This window comes from Halyomorpha halys, unplaced genomic scaffold, assembly GCF_000696795.3.
Source record: "Halyomorpha halys isolate HHAL.00 unplaced genomic scaffold, Hhal_1.1 Scaffold169.1, whole genome shotgun sequence".
NCBI lineage: Eukaryota > Metazoa > Arthropoda > Insecta > Hemiptera > Pentatomidae > Halyomorpha > Halyomorpha halys.
In genome coordinates, this window is record NW_027104700.1 from 100,473 (window position 1) to 113,850 (window position 13,378).

The 13,378-nt window shown below is 29.8% G+C and overlaps 1 protein-coding gene across 1 annotated transcript in view; it reads left to right on the top strand.

The window, feature by feature from the left end:
- The window catches only part of LOC136797014 (uncharacterized), a 105,305-nt gene that overhangs the window by 54,986 nt on the left and 36,941 nt on the right, over nt 1-13,378 (top strand). The window contains exon 3 of the mRNA XM_067052417.1: nt 6,211-6,270. Within this exon, the coding sequence (XP_066908518.1) occupies nt 6,211-6,270 (60 nt within the window). The remainder of the gene's footprint in view (nt 1-6,210; nt 6,271-13,378) is intronic.

Sequence of the window (13,378 nt, forward strand, 5' to 3'; positions counted from 1 at the left end):
TTTGGATAGTGTTGTTGAATTATTTAGTAAAAAATTGCCAGTCTCAAGAAAGAAATTTAAAGATTATAAATTACTTATTTAAATTAAAAACATGACGAAAATGTGTTACTTACTTACAATTTATTTTGAATTGAGACCTCATACTTTAGTCAGAGAATTGGAATTTACCATGTCATTATATAAACTTTTTTATTGTTAGTTTGATTAACACAGAATTTTAAATATAATAAATACTGATTCATATATAATTAAAACATACACAACTTTAGAAAATATTTATATGAATGTATCTGTATGTAGCTTGGCAAAAAAAGGGCCAATATCTTTTATATTAAAATTATATAAAATTTATATGTTTTGAGAAAAAGATGTTTCAGTACCTTTACATTGAGACTTTGACAAGTTTCCAATTTGAAATTTTCTTAAGATTTTTATATTGGCCTTAATTTCATTTAATACGTAATGAATTAATAGGGTTTTTTGAACCACTTTTTGAATTAATAGGGTGGCATGAACACGAAATTGGTATATTTGGACATTCACTCTTCTGTTAACAAAGTACCGATGTATTAATATGAATTTCCTCGTTTAGGGAATACAATCATATGCATTTTTTATCTATAAATGAAAGGTTTATTAAACAACTAGTAACTAGTTTTAGCATATTTATTTATTAGACACTATAGATTCTTAAAAATTATCGGTTTTTCATTTATTTTAACTAATTAGCCAATTAATGTGATTTGGGTCGCAATTTCAAACAAAATTGTCGTCTTATTTTTGTTGTACTACTAGCAGAGGTTATGAAATTAAAGATTCGTACAATTTAAGGTAAAATTGTTTTCGAAAAAAAAAAAATTATAAAATATTTAAAATGAATACATAAATAACTTCTGAGAAAATTATCATTTATTTTTATTTATTATATATAATTGATTTTATTTCATAGCCCAGCAAGGAAGTTAAAGAAAACGCCTAAATTTCTATTATTTTACACAACAACCTATAAGCCTAATTTTTACAATAACAAAAATCATGTTCAAAGTTAATTCAGACATTTTATACATTCTAATACTCAAAGTAAATTATGTATATTTTGTATTTGATCTGAATCTTCCAGTATAATACAGGAGAATAGCTCTAATTTTTGTATTCTTTTGTCTGTTCCTATAATCGTGCAACCAGGCATTTACTAACCGCTGCCCTGGCCCAGACAGAAATTAGTGTGAACTTATTAGGGCCTTGTTAGCTATCGAAGGTTCGAGTCCCTATTCATTGTTTTTATCTTTTTTGTTCTGTTTTTATGTATAATTGGCAATTTAGAGGGAAAAAAATAATGAGCCTTTGAAGACTTTAATATTTGAAAATAATCGGTCTAAAAGCCGTGCCGGTAGCCGACAGGTATAATCAGTCGCACTAAAACTTAATTACACTAAAGTGTCACAGTGTAACGAGGTAATGCCGCTCATTAGAGCGCTCGTTGTGTAGTGGGGGACACACCCAACTAACTCTAATTATACAGTAATTAAATTATAACACAGCCTCAATTCACAGTAAAACCGTTCATTATACCTCTCAGTGGCTGCCATCAGACATATGTTCTTAGAAAGTGGACCCTCCTGTTATATTATTATTATAATCTTCACGTTTGAGTGATTTTTTTTTCTTTACTGTAAGTATACTCATTATTTATTTTACAAAAGGAAGTGAATACATGTAGGCAAGTAATAATATATAACTATTTAGTGATGAGTTAATAGTTATGAATATATATGATGAGTAGAAAGTTAGGGGTGCGATCAGTTTAAAAAATAAATAATAAAAACATTATATATTACCAGAATTTCGGAAAGAATTTCAGGCCTTCATCTCTGGAGGCAGGTCCAACAACGAGTGTTAGTTGCGGATTTTTTTTTCTTTCTGAAGTTATTATCCAGAATTCATTATCGACATTCTCGTTTAAAATGTATGTTTTAAACAAATCGATCAGAGAAAAGAAAAATTATGGAGAATGCCAGATGTTGGCAAAAAAGTCCGCGTGCCCGTTCGTTAAAAATAATTAATCTTGCATTCCAAGCTCTACATCTTAAAAAACTACCAAGAACACTAGAATATCTAAAATAACATTATTTAAAGAAGAGAAAATTTGCTTAAATATTAGTCCTAATATTATAATATAAAATATTTATGTCGAATAGTTCTCGAGATATAGCTTTTTAAAAAGCAGCATTTCTTAAAAATGTATCGAAAGATTAGTATTTCATTAATTTTTTTTTTAAACATCTCAAGAACTATGTGACGTACAGATGTCAATTAACACTCAAATTAAAGCTAGTTTAATGTGCTATAAAGTAGTTTATGACGTTTATTTTCGTAGGAGTAGTAGTTTTCATAAAATTTGCTAAAATAAATTGATTTATAGTTGTTCAGACAAATTTTCATTTGCCAAATTTATATTCATATGTGGATATCATAATTTATTATCATTTTAATTGGTGAACGCATCAAAATCTAATACACCATAAGTAATATGTATCTAACACAATGTCATACCTATTTTTTTAAATAATTAAAAACTTTCAGCTACTATATCAACTTAAAAATATGCATATATATTAGGAATTAAATCAAATAAGTAAAATTGATATTTTTTAATTCATGTTAAAAACTGTAATACCTAAAAAAAAATTATCAAATTATACAAACATAAGTATCTAATATAACATAAGCAATAAATATCTTATATAGAATAAGTAGAAAAATGAATTAATCATCCAATATAATATCATGCCTATTTCTTTAAAATAATTAGAGAATTTAAGCTTTAATACCTAATTAAAAATATGCAAATATATTAGGAACTAAATCAAATAAATAAAGTGATATTTTTCATTTTAGAGATAGTAATACCTAAACGTAAAATCAAATGATAATAATACAAGTATCTAAAATAACATAAGCAATAAGTATCTTATACAGTAAACTAATAAGTTGAGATATAAATTAACAATCCATTTAATATCAATACAACAGCACTGGCACAACATAATATAAAATTCAAACATGATTTTGGTTTTAAAAATCCATAAATTTTAGACATAGTAAATAACACGAGAAATTTTAAAAAAATAACAGAAACAATATATATCACAAAAACATTGGTGGTAACGCTATTAATTTTAAAACAGACACCAACAATTTATGTACACATTACGTAGTAAATCATTTAAAAATTCAATGATGTCCAATATTATTGGTTATAGTAATAAATTTAATACATTAGTGGTTTATGTAATATTGTTAAAAAAATGTTAATAGATTAGTCGTCTTTTGTTAAACAATGGTAGAAGAGATTTGACTTAGATTCAATCTATTTCTAATCAATGGTAATGATAACCTGATTCAAGTAAGTATATTAGAGTCTAAATCTCCTTATTTATAATTATATTGGAATTTTTAATTATTAATGTTTTGTATAATTGACAGCAACATGTTTGTTTTTAGTATTTAATGCTAATAAGGAGAACATGAAATGTGATATTAAAAGATAAATTTAATCAGGTAATTGCTTTTAAATATAAAAAAGAAATTGCGTTATATTTATTTATTTTTTCATGCAAAGGTAGATGTAGATACCTGATGAAGGGATGATAGCCCGAAACGTCGTTATTACATAAATGAAACTCATCCAGTAGAACATATAACTTAAAGAAATTAATAATCTAATCCAATATCATGGCTATTTCTTTTTTTAAAAAAAAAGTATTTCGGCTGTTGTTTTTTAAAGCAGCTTCTTCCAATTTCTTTTTATAATCTATTGTGACTACATCTGAACAAACGACTGATATGGAATCCTCATACAGGACTAAAAAGACAAGAAACTGCTCGTCGATTCCGACTACACTATTTTGTCTATTTACTAGACAGACGGTCTAAATTGCCAATCCATTACAAAAGACTGATCTACATGACTATTATAAAGCCTATCTGGACATACGGAATTGAGCTTTGGGTTTCAACTAAACCATCAAATTCCTCCCGAATCCAATCCTTACAATCCAAAATCCTTAACGTTCCTTACTTTGTCACGAATCAAGCTATCCCTGAGGACCTCAATGTTCCATATGTTGCCGATTTGGCCAGAACCAGATACCATTCCTTCCATGATAAACTTCTCAACCACCCAAATCCACTTGTTTCTAACCTGGCTTCTCCTTCATTACCTAATATGCCTCCTAGGCGTCTGAAAAGAAGATGACCTCGAGATCTTCTCCTCTAGAAATGTTATAGGAGTTCTATGAGTGGGTAGATTCTCCACATGTTTGTATTATGTCACTATGTCACCTACAACAAATTTACTTGTTGTATATATTTTTATACTGTTGTAAATAACAATGAATAAATTATTAAAAAATAAATAAATAATCTATTGTCACTTTATTTAAATTCGTCCCCATATCTCTGAGGTGAGGCAAGAGTAGATATCGAGTATATAGCTGCTAGATATCAGGAGAGGAGGCTAGAACAACTAAATGGCTCGGAATAAGGCTCCTCCAGAGGGGGAAGGTGCTGCCCTGCAATTTATGATAAGTCCGCAAGATCCGCTCATGAATTACGGAAGGAGGGCTGCTCTCTCTCGCTACGAGCTATCCCTCCCTGCCTTTGGACGAGAACGGTTTTTGGCGGGAGTGGGCCAGATATTTGGTATTCAGTGCTGCTTACTCTAAGCTCTGAATGGTGGATCCAATTTAGTCGGCCAAACCGTCCGGACTTTGTCCTTTGACTGTTAGCTCCCTTGGTATTATCATCCTTCGCTCGGATTTTACCATTCTACAGCATTCGAGGTTCATTGCATTAATGATGCAATAGCATCTCTATAGCGACTAGTCTCATAATAACTTACTATAAACAGCATTATTGTGAATTTATAAATACTGGAATAAGTCAATATAAATTGTTTTGAATTATTAAATATTTATATATAATTATGAACCAGAGCTATACTTGAAAATAATTAATTTTAGTTATTAATGGTTCATTGATGATTGATTACTGTATCCGTGAAAATTGATTTATTGTTTGATTTACAACCTAGCTCTTATGTAAATTCATCACATTTTTGCTTTATAGCTATGAGGATAAGAAATGATAATATGATCTATATAAAAATATATGTGTTTTACATAAAAATAACAATATTTTATAATGATTATGAGCATCCATGGAGAATAGCAGAACTGCTATTTTAAATAAAGCATATGTAAAATTATTTTTAAATTTAATTATGATTTAAAAATTTGTTTGTCATGGATTAGTCACACTTAGAGCTGAGTGTAGGGAAAAGTATCCTTCTGTTTTATTACTCGATAAAATTAACTATTCTATTTCAATATTCACGCCGTTTTCAAATTTCAAGCGTTTAAAACATTGCTCGATTAAACTATCTTAAAGTCTCATTTTCTCGTTTTTAGCAAATATTTCAAAAGTGACATAGGACCGTCCCGCTGTGGGGGTCTTAGTGGGGCGGGTCCGGCCAGGTAGTATATATTTATAAAAGCTTTACTAAATTATTTCAAATTATGAAAAGGATGGTCAGGGGTGCGGTAAAAGGAAAACAAAAATTTAATAAACATCTGTTTGCCGACGTTTCGCCCTACTTTAAATAACTTTGCCTTAAGTGAATAATTAACTGTATAATGTTCTTTATTTATAGGTTTGTTTCTCTGCTCATAACTAAAATCATATTATGAAAAACTGTAGGGGTTAGGTGGAGTACCGTATATTTATATTACTGCCATACTATTAAAACACTTTTGCCATGAGATATATTCAAATAGTTTTTCGAGAACTGCATGTGAGAAATTGTAGTTTAATATTAAACAGTTTCAATTGAAATGTACAAATATTAAATACCTATGGTCTTAAGTATGACAGATTTGGAATATCATAAATATGACAAATAACTTAATTAAGTATGACAATCTTAATTATAAGTATTTTTTGGGGTGATTTATATTAAATAATACCCTATTTATATATTCAATACCCCAATTCCGGTCTAATGAATATTACAGCTGGTTTTTACTCAAGTGGGAGTTGATAACGAGACCAGTCTTGTTTTAATATGTTTCTGAGTAAATGATATGAAAATATTAAAATTATAATATTTAGAAAATGTGTATCTCTAATTGGAAAACTTTTTTGTTCCAGCATTTGGAGTCTCCGGCGATTGAGGACAGAGATTGTGCCATCCAACCCGACTGCTTCTTGGTAAGTCTACTAATCGGTTTTAGATTGCACCTTGATGTTCCAGCGGGGACCAGAAACAAGTCAAAGAATGAAAGTAGTTTGGTCTAGTTCGATCTTTATGAAAATAGGTTGGCTAATGTTTCAGCACCCTGCTGTATCATCTGTTGGAATATTTCATTAAGTCTAACTTACTTATTCATATTTCATTTATTTACATCATACATGTCTGCCATGAAACAAGAATTTTCGTTTTTGGCAATGTTCTAAACTTCAAACTATGTTAGAAATATACGAAAAGATAATAAAGACATATAACAATATGCCAATCAAATATTGTGTTGTTTTTTTTTTTTACTATAAATTTAATAATTATTTAATCAGGGAGTGGTTTGGCACAGAGCTAAGGCGCTGTTCTACTAATTACAAGGGCATGGGTACGAATCCGGTTGTAGAAGATAATAATTTATTCAGTTGTAGTCGTGAGTCACCCCTGTGGATTTGGAAGTTCTCCTTGGGTCCACCAAGCCTCATAAAATTGGTACACTAAGTTAAAGAAAAAAACTGGTGTTTAATTTTGCAAAATGAGCTTGTATGGCCATTTTTTTTAAAACATTACTTCCTTACAAAGTACTGAACCCCTGGCTCTTCATGGGTTTTAATGGTTCACATTATTATTATTAATTAGTTAATCATTTTTTTTACTTTTTTGTGTGATTAAAAATAATACTAGTATCTCTGATGCAATCCTAAGACTTAGGCTGGTAAGCTCTTAAATTTATTTAAAACTGTACCATAATAATTTCTGACAATTATATCATTGTTTTATATTATATCATCAAAGATCATAAATGCTATTTTTTCAATTTTTTTTTTTAGAAATTGTACTTTACCATGTTTGTCATATTAAAACTCATTAGCAGCCTGGAAGGATTATAACATTTATGGCTTAACAATAATAATGAGAAAATACTTTAATTTTATTCGGATAATTATATACCATAGAATAAGATATCTCAAGTCTAATTTAGTATCATATATGAGAGTGTTGCTGACGCATTGCAGTATTCTCTAACATCGTCTTCAAGGTCCTTTGTACTTATTGATGTATTTTTAAGGAAGAAACACTTTAGAATGTAACCTCTTAGAAGTAAGCAGGAATACGAGGTTTAAGAAAATCTTTGATTAACCTTAAAATAAGGATAAATTTTTGTCATTCTATAAATAGAAGATAAACATAAATACATACCATTTGTAAAACTAAAGAGAAGGACATATTTGTTAGGGATTTTCTTTTTCAATAAATATACATAATCAAATATATGTAGAGGAATCTTAACAATCTTTTCCAAAATAAGGAAATCTCACTAATCCGTACCATTCTATTATCCGAACTACTTTAAAAATAATTGGAAATTTGATTAAAAATACCAATTCTTTTTATTTAAAATAAAATCTAAGCAAATTTAGAAGCGTAGTTATTTTCTTAGTTTCTGTATCGTCGGATATAATTAATATTTTTATTAAATTTATCTACGGTTTGGAATTGTATTATTGAGAAGTTGATTTGTTATTTATGAAGTTACGTTTTTCGCTAATCAAAGCTCCCTTGATCCTAATTATTTCGAATTAGGGGGAGTACACTGTACATAATTTTAAGCTTTGCCACTATCTTCTCGGTTTGAAGTGTGTCCTCAAATCGCAAATTTTCTAACTTCTCGGGTTTTCAAATAATTGGAGGGAATGAAACCTCAATATCTCTGCCCTACCCTACGACGACATTCCTGGATATAATCTTAACACCAAGAACATCATGATGAGATAAAAAAACTATTGTTTCAGTTAACATTAATTTATACTAAATACTATGTATTGTTAAAAATGTATAAATTAGATTCTGAAGACGAAAGATTACTCCAAAACGTCGGTTTCTTAAAAAAAAAAAAAAAAAAATTTAAATGGTTTTCCATATTACTTTTAAGTGAAGTATTAGTTTATACAATATGAGATAGAAACATATAACTTATAAATAATTATAAATTCATAAATAATAATTATAAATTTGCAATTTAAAACAAAAATAGAGCAGTAGTTATTTTCAGCTAGATTTATAAAAAACAATCTAGAACAAGAGACGAATTATAATCAATCTAAATTACTGAATTATATATATAAATAATTGACCGTATATTTTCAAGTATGAAGAAGATGGCCAATGTCGCGGTCAAAATGAACAAAAATAGTTTTAATTACGAAAAAAAAGTCTGTAAACCTAAAACTGTAAACTAATGAAAAGTTTGTAAAGCTATGAATATGAACAGCCCTGATGAAGCTCAACAAAGTCAGGTGAAACGTCCGAAATAAATAGTTGTTGACTATTTTTGTTCTTTTTGACTTTTTTCATCTTCTTTATATTATAAATTACGGAATATTTTTGGCGTAAGGACGAGGATGGCTTAAACGACACCTATGATAGAACAGCTCTTAACCTGAGAAAAAAAAACCATTCCTGAAGTTATAATTTATAATAAAATTTAGACCCGAGCCAACTGCAACATACATAAACTCAAGACAAATACTTACAGCCATTCATACATGTATAATTGAGAAACCATTTCTTTTAAGCCAATTAAAAAATAAATAAAAAGTTGCACTTATTTGTGGAATATTAAAGTATTTGTTATATTTCGGTCTTGGAATTTAAAAAATTTCGCTTTTAGCTCGGAACCACAACACGTTAAAACAGAAAGTACGGTTGGATCGTGAGCCAGGGCGCCGCGTGGGGAGAAGGGGTCACTCAGAGGCACACACTGCGATCTTTATTGTTTCCATTTGTTAAGTTATTGCCCTCATTAGTGCTCCGGATCGTGCCGGCTCTTCCTCATTTGTTCGTGGCTGCACTCGAAAAGAAGAGAAAAATGTTCATACACACAAACAAAAAGAAGAGGATACTCGGCCACGACGGTATAGGTTCTTCCCACGATCCCTAGCCAGATCGCTGTGCTTTTGAAAAATGGTTATTACGGTGATAGCCACGGGTCATTTCCTTCTTTGTGATCCTTACATGGATTTATTATGATATTAATTTACTAACAACTGAGCAAATATATAATTATGTAACATGTCATACATAATAATTAGTATACGCTACTGTTTTGGCATCTCAGCCTTTGTAAAAGTTTTCGGCCTCATTATTATTTTTCTATCTACAATAAGTTGTTAGTGCTAGTGTACGAGTACTAGGTGGACCTAAAATAATTGTTTGGTCTTAATAATTTTTTCCTAACTAATAAAAGAAGAAATGTTCCGAGCATTTATAGTTTCCTTAGCGTTTTTCTCAAATAAAGAAATATAGGAACATGCTATATATATTGAAAAGTAAAATGGAAAGATAAGGGAAAAAAATGATCCAACTCTTTAATAGAATTTTAATTATGAGTAGCTTAAAATTAAATAAAATTGTTTCCATCAGTTTATACAATATTTACATATCTTATTATATCAGGTCCATTATTTATCATTTACATTTGCTTCCGCACTTTTCATTATGTTTATTTCTACAACACTTACTGTTTTCCAATTTTTCATAATTTATTTTGTATGATTCTTACTTCTATAAAATTTCATTCTTCTTTTTTGTTATAAATTTACTACTATCTACTCTGGTTACTAGACAACTACTTTCAACTTAATTCATCTTTTTATATATTAATAAATGTGTTTGTTTATTATTTTCTTTGTTACCCGATTTTTCTTTTTGGCCCTGATGAAGGCCTGAAAATAATTTCCAAACGTCGGCACAAATAAATAAGAGTTTGTTTATTTGCTTACTGCAACCCCCGAACACCTTCTCATAAAATTTTAAGACCAATCGACCCAAAGCTAAAAATTAGATACTACCCCTATTTCGAATGATAGTTTGGCCCTTAGTAGATTTTTCGAAGAATATGGACATCTTCTAATCATTTATATTTTTCTTAGAGCTTTTTTATATTTAGTCAAACGAGAAATTGTAAGATAAAAGAGAAAAAAAATAAGCCGTCTCTGAAATGGAATTCTAAGAGACAATGTCGCTTTGAAGCGCAAGAGACAATAGTGGAATGATAGTGGTTGGAAGCGCTAAGAGCCTGGAATCTGCCCCCCGAAGAGGGAAGAAGTCTTGGCCCCGCTGACACACTGCCTGGGAGAAAGTAATATCGAAATTCCTCCAGAGGAAATTCTTTGTCGGAATTTTAATTAAGAAAGTCTTAATTGAGAGAAGGGCATTCCCAGACTAAGGGCCGTAATACATGAAGGATTGGAATGAATTTTAAATGGCCTAGTTTTAAGTGTTTTAATAAATTTAGTGAGTTGAGTTATATTCGGCCGAGATGGGGCGAGCAATATCTCTTCAACCCATGGCCCTGCAGAATAACTCTTTCTTAGCCGGCAATTTTCCATGTTATATTCCACGGGGAGAGAGTCGGTTCCCTAAAATCTTATTAAACATTATAAAGGGGAGTTTATTAAATGTTAAGAAACAAAATACTTCATCTTCTTACCGGCATAATATTTGATTTGAGTTAGTCCTTCCCCATCCTTTCTTCTCAAATTTTAATAATCATAGCATTTGAAAGAAAAAGATCTGGAATCAGATAATTGGTTTCTTGACTATTTAGCATTAAATAAAATCCCATTTATCGAAAATTATATATCCAGGGCTATTATAGCTAACACAAAATGCAGGATTAGAACTAATACGAATGGATAATTTTATTCAATAAAAATAATAAATAAATGTATTTGGAATATGTAATTAAATATTTCAATCGTGTTTTGAGTTTTTTTTTTCTCAAACTCTTAAAAAAATTTAGAATGGGGGCTCCTGATAATGAGGGGGTTTTATATAATAGTAATACCCATTCAGGAGTTAAGCATCGAAATTTTAAATATGCACTAAAAAAAAATCAGGAATAGTGAAATCGTGTGATAAAATTGCAAAACGTTAAAAAATAATTCCAACTACATACCTGTGCACACTCAGTATATACATACTTATTAGGCATGTTTTTATTCGTTAAATGTACGGAACAAAATACCATATAATAGAAAAATTACATTTTTAATTTATACTCTTAAAAACTTTCTTGAGACTGGTAAATTTTTTTAAAAATAAATAATTTAATTTCTATCCATTTTAGTCTCAACACATTTTATTTTTCCTACGTTTCATTCAATCCGGCCATCCTCAGGGACAATCTACTTAATACAATTTTGCAATTATATGATTTAAAAACTCCATGCAGGTTATTCTGCCCACGTCAAAACAAAAATTTCTAATTAGTCAATATTCACATTAAAACCAAAATTAAAATCATTTATCACAGTCACCATTTGTTAAAACTTTATCACAACCTCAAGTTTTAATTTATAGTGACTGTGATAAATGATTTTAATTTTGGTTTTAATGTGAATATTGACTAATTAGAAATTGTTGTTTTGACCTTGACAGAATAGCCTACATGAAGTTAGAGTTTTTAAATCATACAATTCCAAAATTGTATTAATTAGATTGTCCCTGAGGATGGCCGGATTGGCCGAAACGTCAGAAAAATAAAATGTGTTAAGACTAAAATGGATAGAAATTAAATTATTTATTACATATTTAGTTTATCTTAAATCTTAACGGAAGCCAACATTTTCCATCAGTCAGAACAAAACTAATTTAGCTATAAATATCGAATAGAATATGAATAAAGTTTTCAGAACTAATATCTATCCAGAATAATTTAGCCGCCTCTCGATATATTATTTAAAAACCGTTATTCAACCAATCCTTCGAAAATAACAAAGGTGATTCATAAAATTAATTATAATACACTAATGACTTACTGAATACTCTTAATATAGAGTATTCTTAATTTTTAAATATTTTTACGAACCACCAATAAGATCGAATTTTTGTCACATCCTTTGTCATGCATTTAACCCTTACCAACAAAACAATAATGAAATGGAATCTCTTAAAATGCCATGCATTAAAGCATAAGGCAGTTCAATTAGCGCTCATTATACTTTAACAATGGCTGCATTGATCTGTGCAGCAGCGATTCTTGGTCCTACCCCTATGGTCCACTTCCGCCGGCATCTTTGAGTCACTGAGCATTGCCCTTTGTCGGAGCCGAACCCTTCGCTATGAGGGGATACAATGGAATTTAAATTAATTCTGGTGGAGGGTAGCTGCTCGGTAGCCGTTTGATAGTGGACAAACCACCGCGTGCCCTACCAAGGTTAATAACGTCTGTCCCACAGGAAGGAACTAGGAGGGTTAAGGGATGTGCGAAGGGATGTTAAAGCTGTACTAAGGGCAGGGCTACATCCTGGAAGCTAAAGCCGATATATCAGGGATAACGCGAATTGAAATTGTTGACGATGATGGTGGACACATATATTTGAAATAATTCGAAATCTTAAATTCATGCCAGATAAATGTTCTGTACACAGAGTTGGGCAACCATGAAACTAATATCTACAATTGTCATGGATACAATATTTATTTATCAATGATTCATTCATGAATAAGGGTCGACTCCATAGCAATTTTAGCTATTAGTTTCAGCCCTACTAACAGCACTTTATAAACAATAAAGTATTGATTGAAGAAAGCGTGTCTTCAACATTCTTTTATTGGAGATAGTGGATACGTAAACACTAAATAGCTTAAACGATTTTAAAATGGTAGTAAAATGTTTTTCAACAGTGCTAGGAATATTAGGCCAGCATTTATTTATATTGGAGGGCTATCTTCTCTTGCAGCTCAATTTGTTAGATTAATTAATAAATCACCCATTAAACTTTTATAGAATTTAATTTGTTAAAATATATATATATAAAATAATGACATGAATACTTTTTTTTTATAATATCAATAACACACATTGTCTTAAATATCTGTAACCCCAGTGATTATGTGGTTAAGTCAAAATTCCTTACTTTTCAGGGGACAACTTTTAAAGTTTTTTTTTTTTTTTTGTTTTTTTTTTATTTATTTATTGTAGTTTACAACTGTACAAAATAATACAATAAGTAAATATGTAGTATGTTTCATATACACTTGAAAATCTTGGGAAGGAACCACCCATTGGTGGTACTT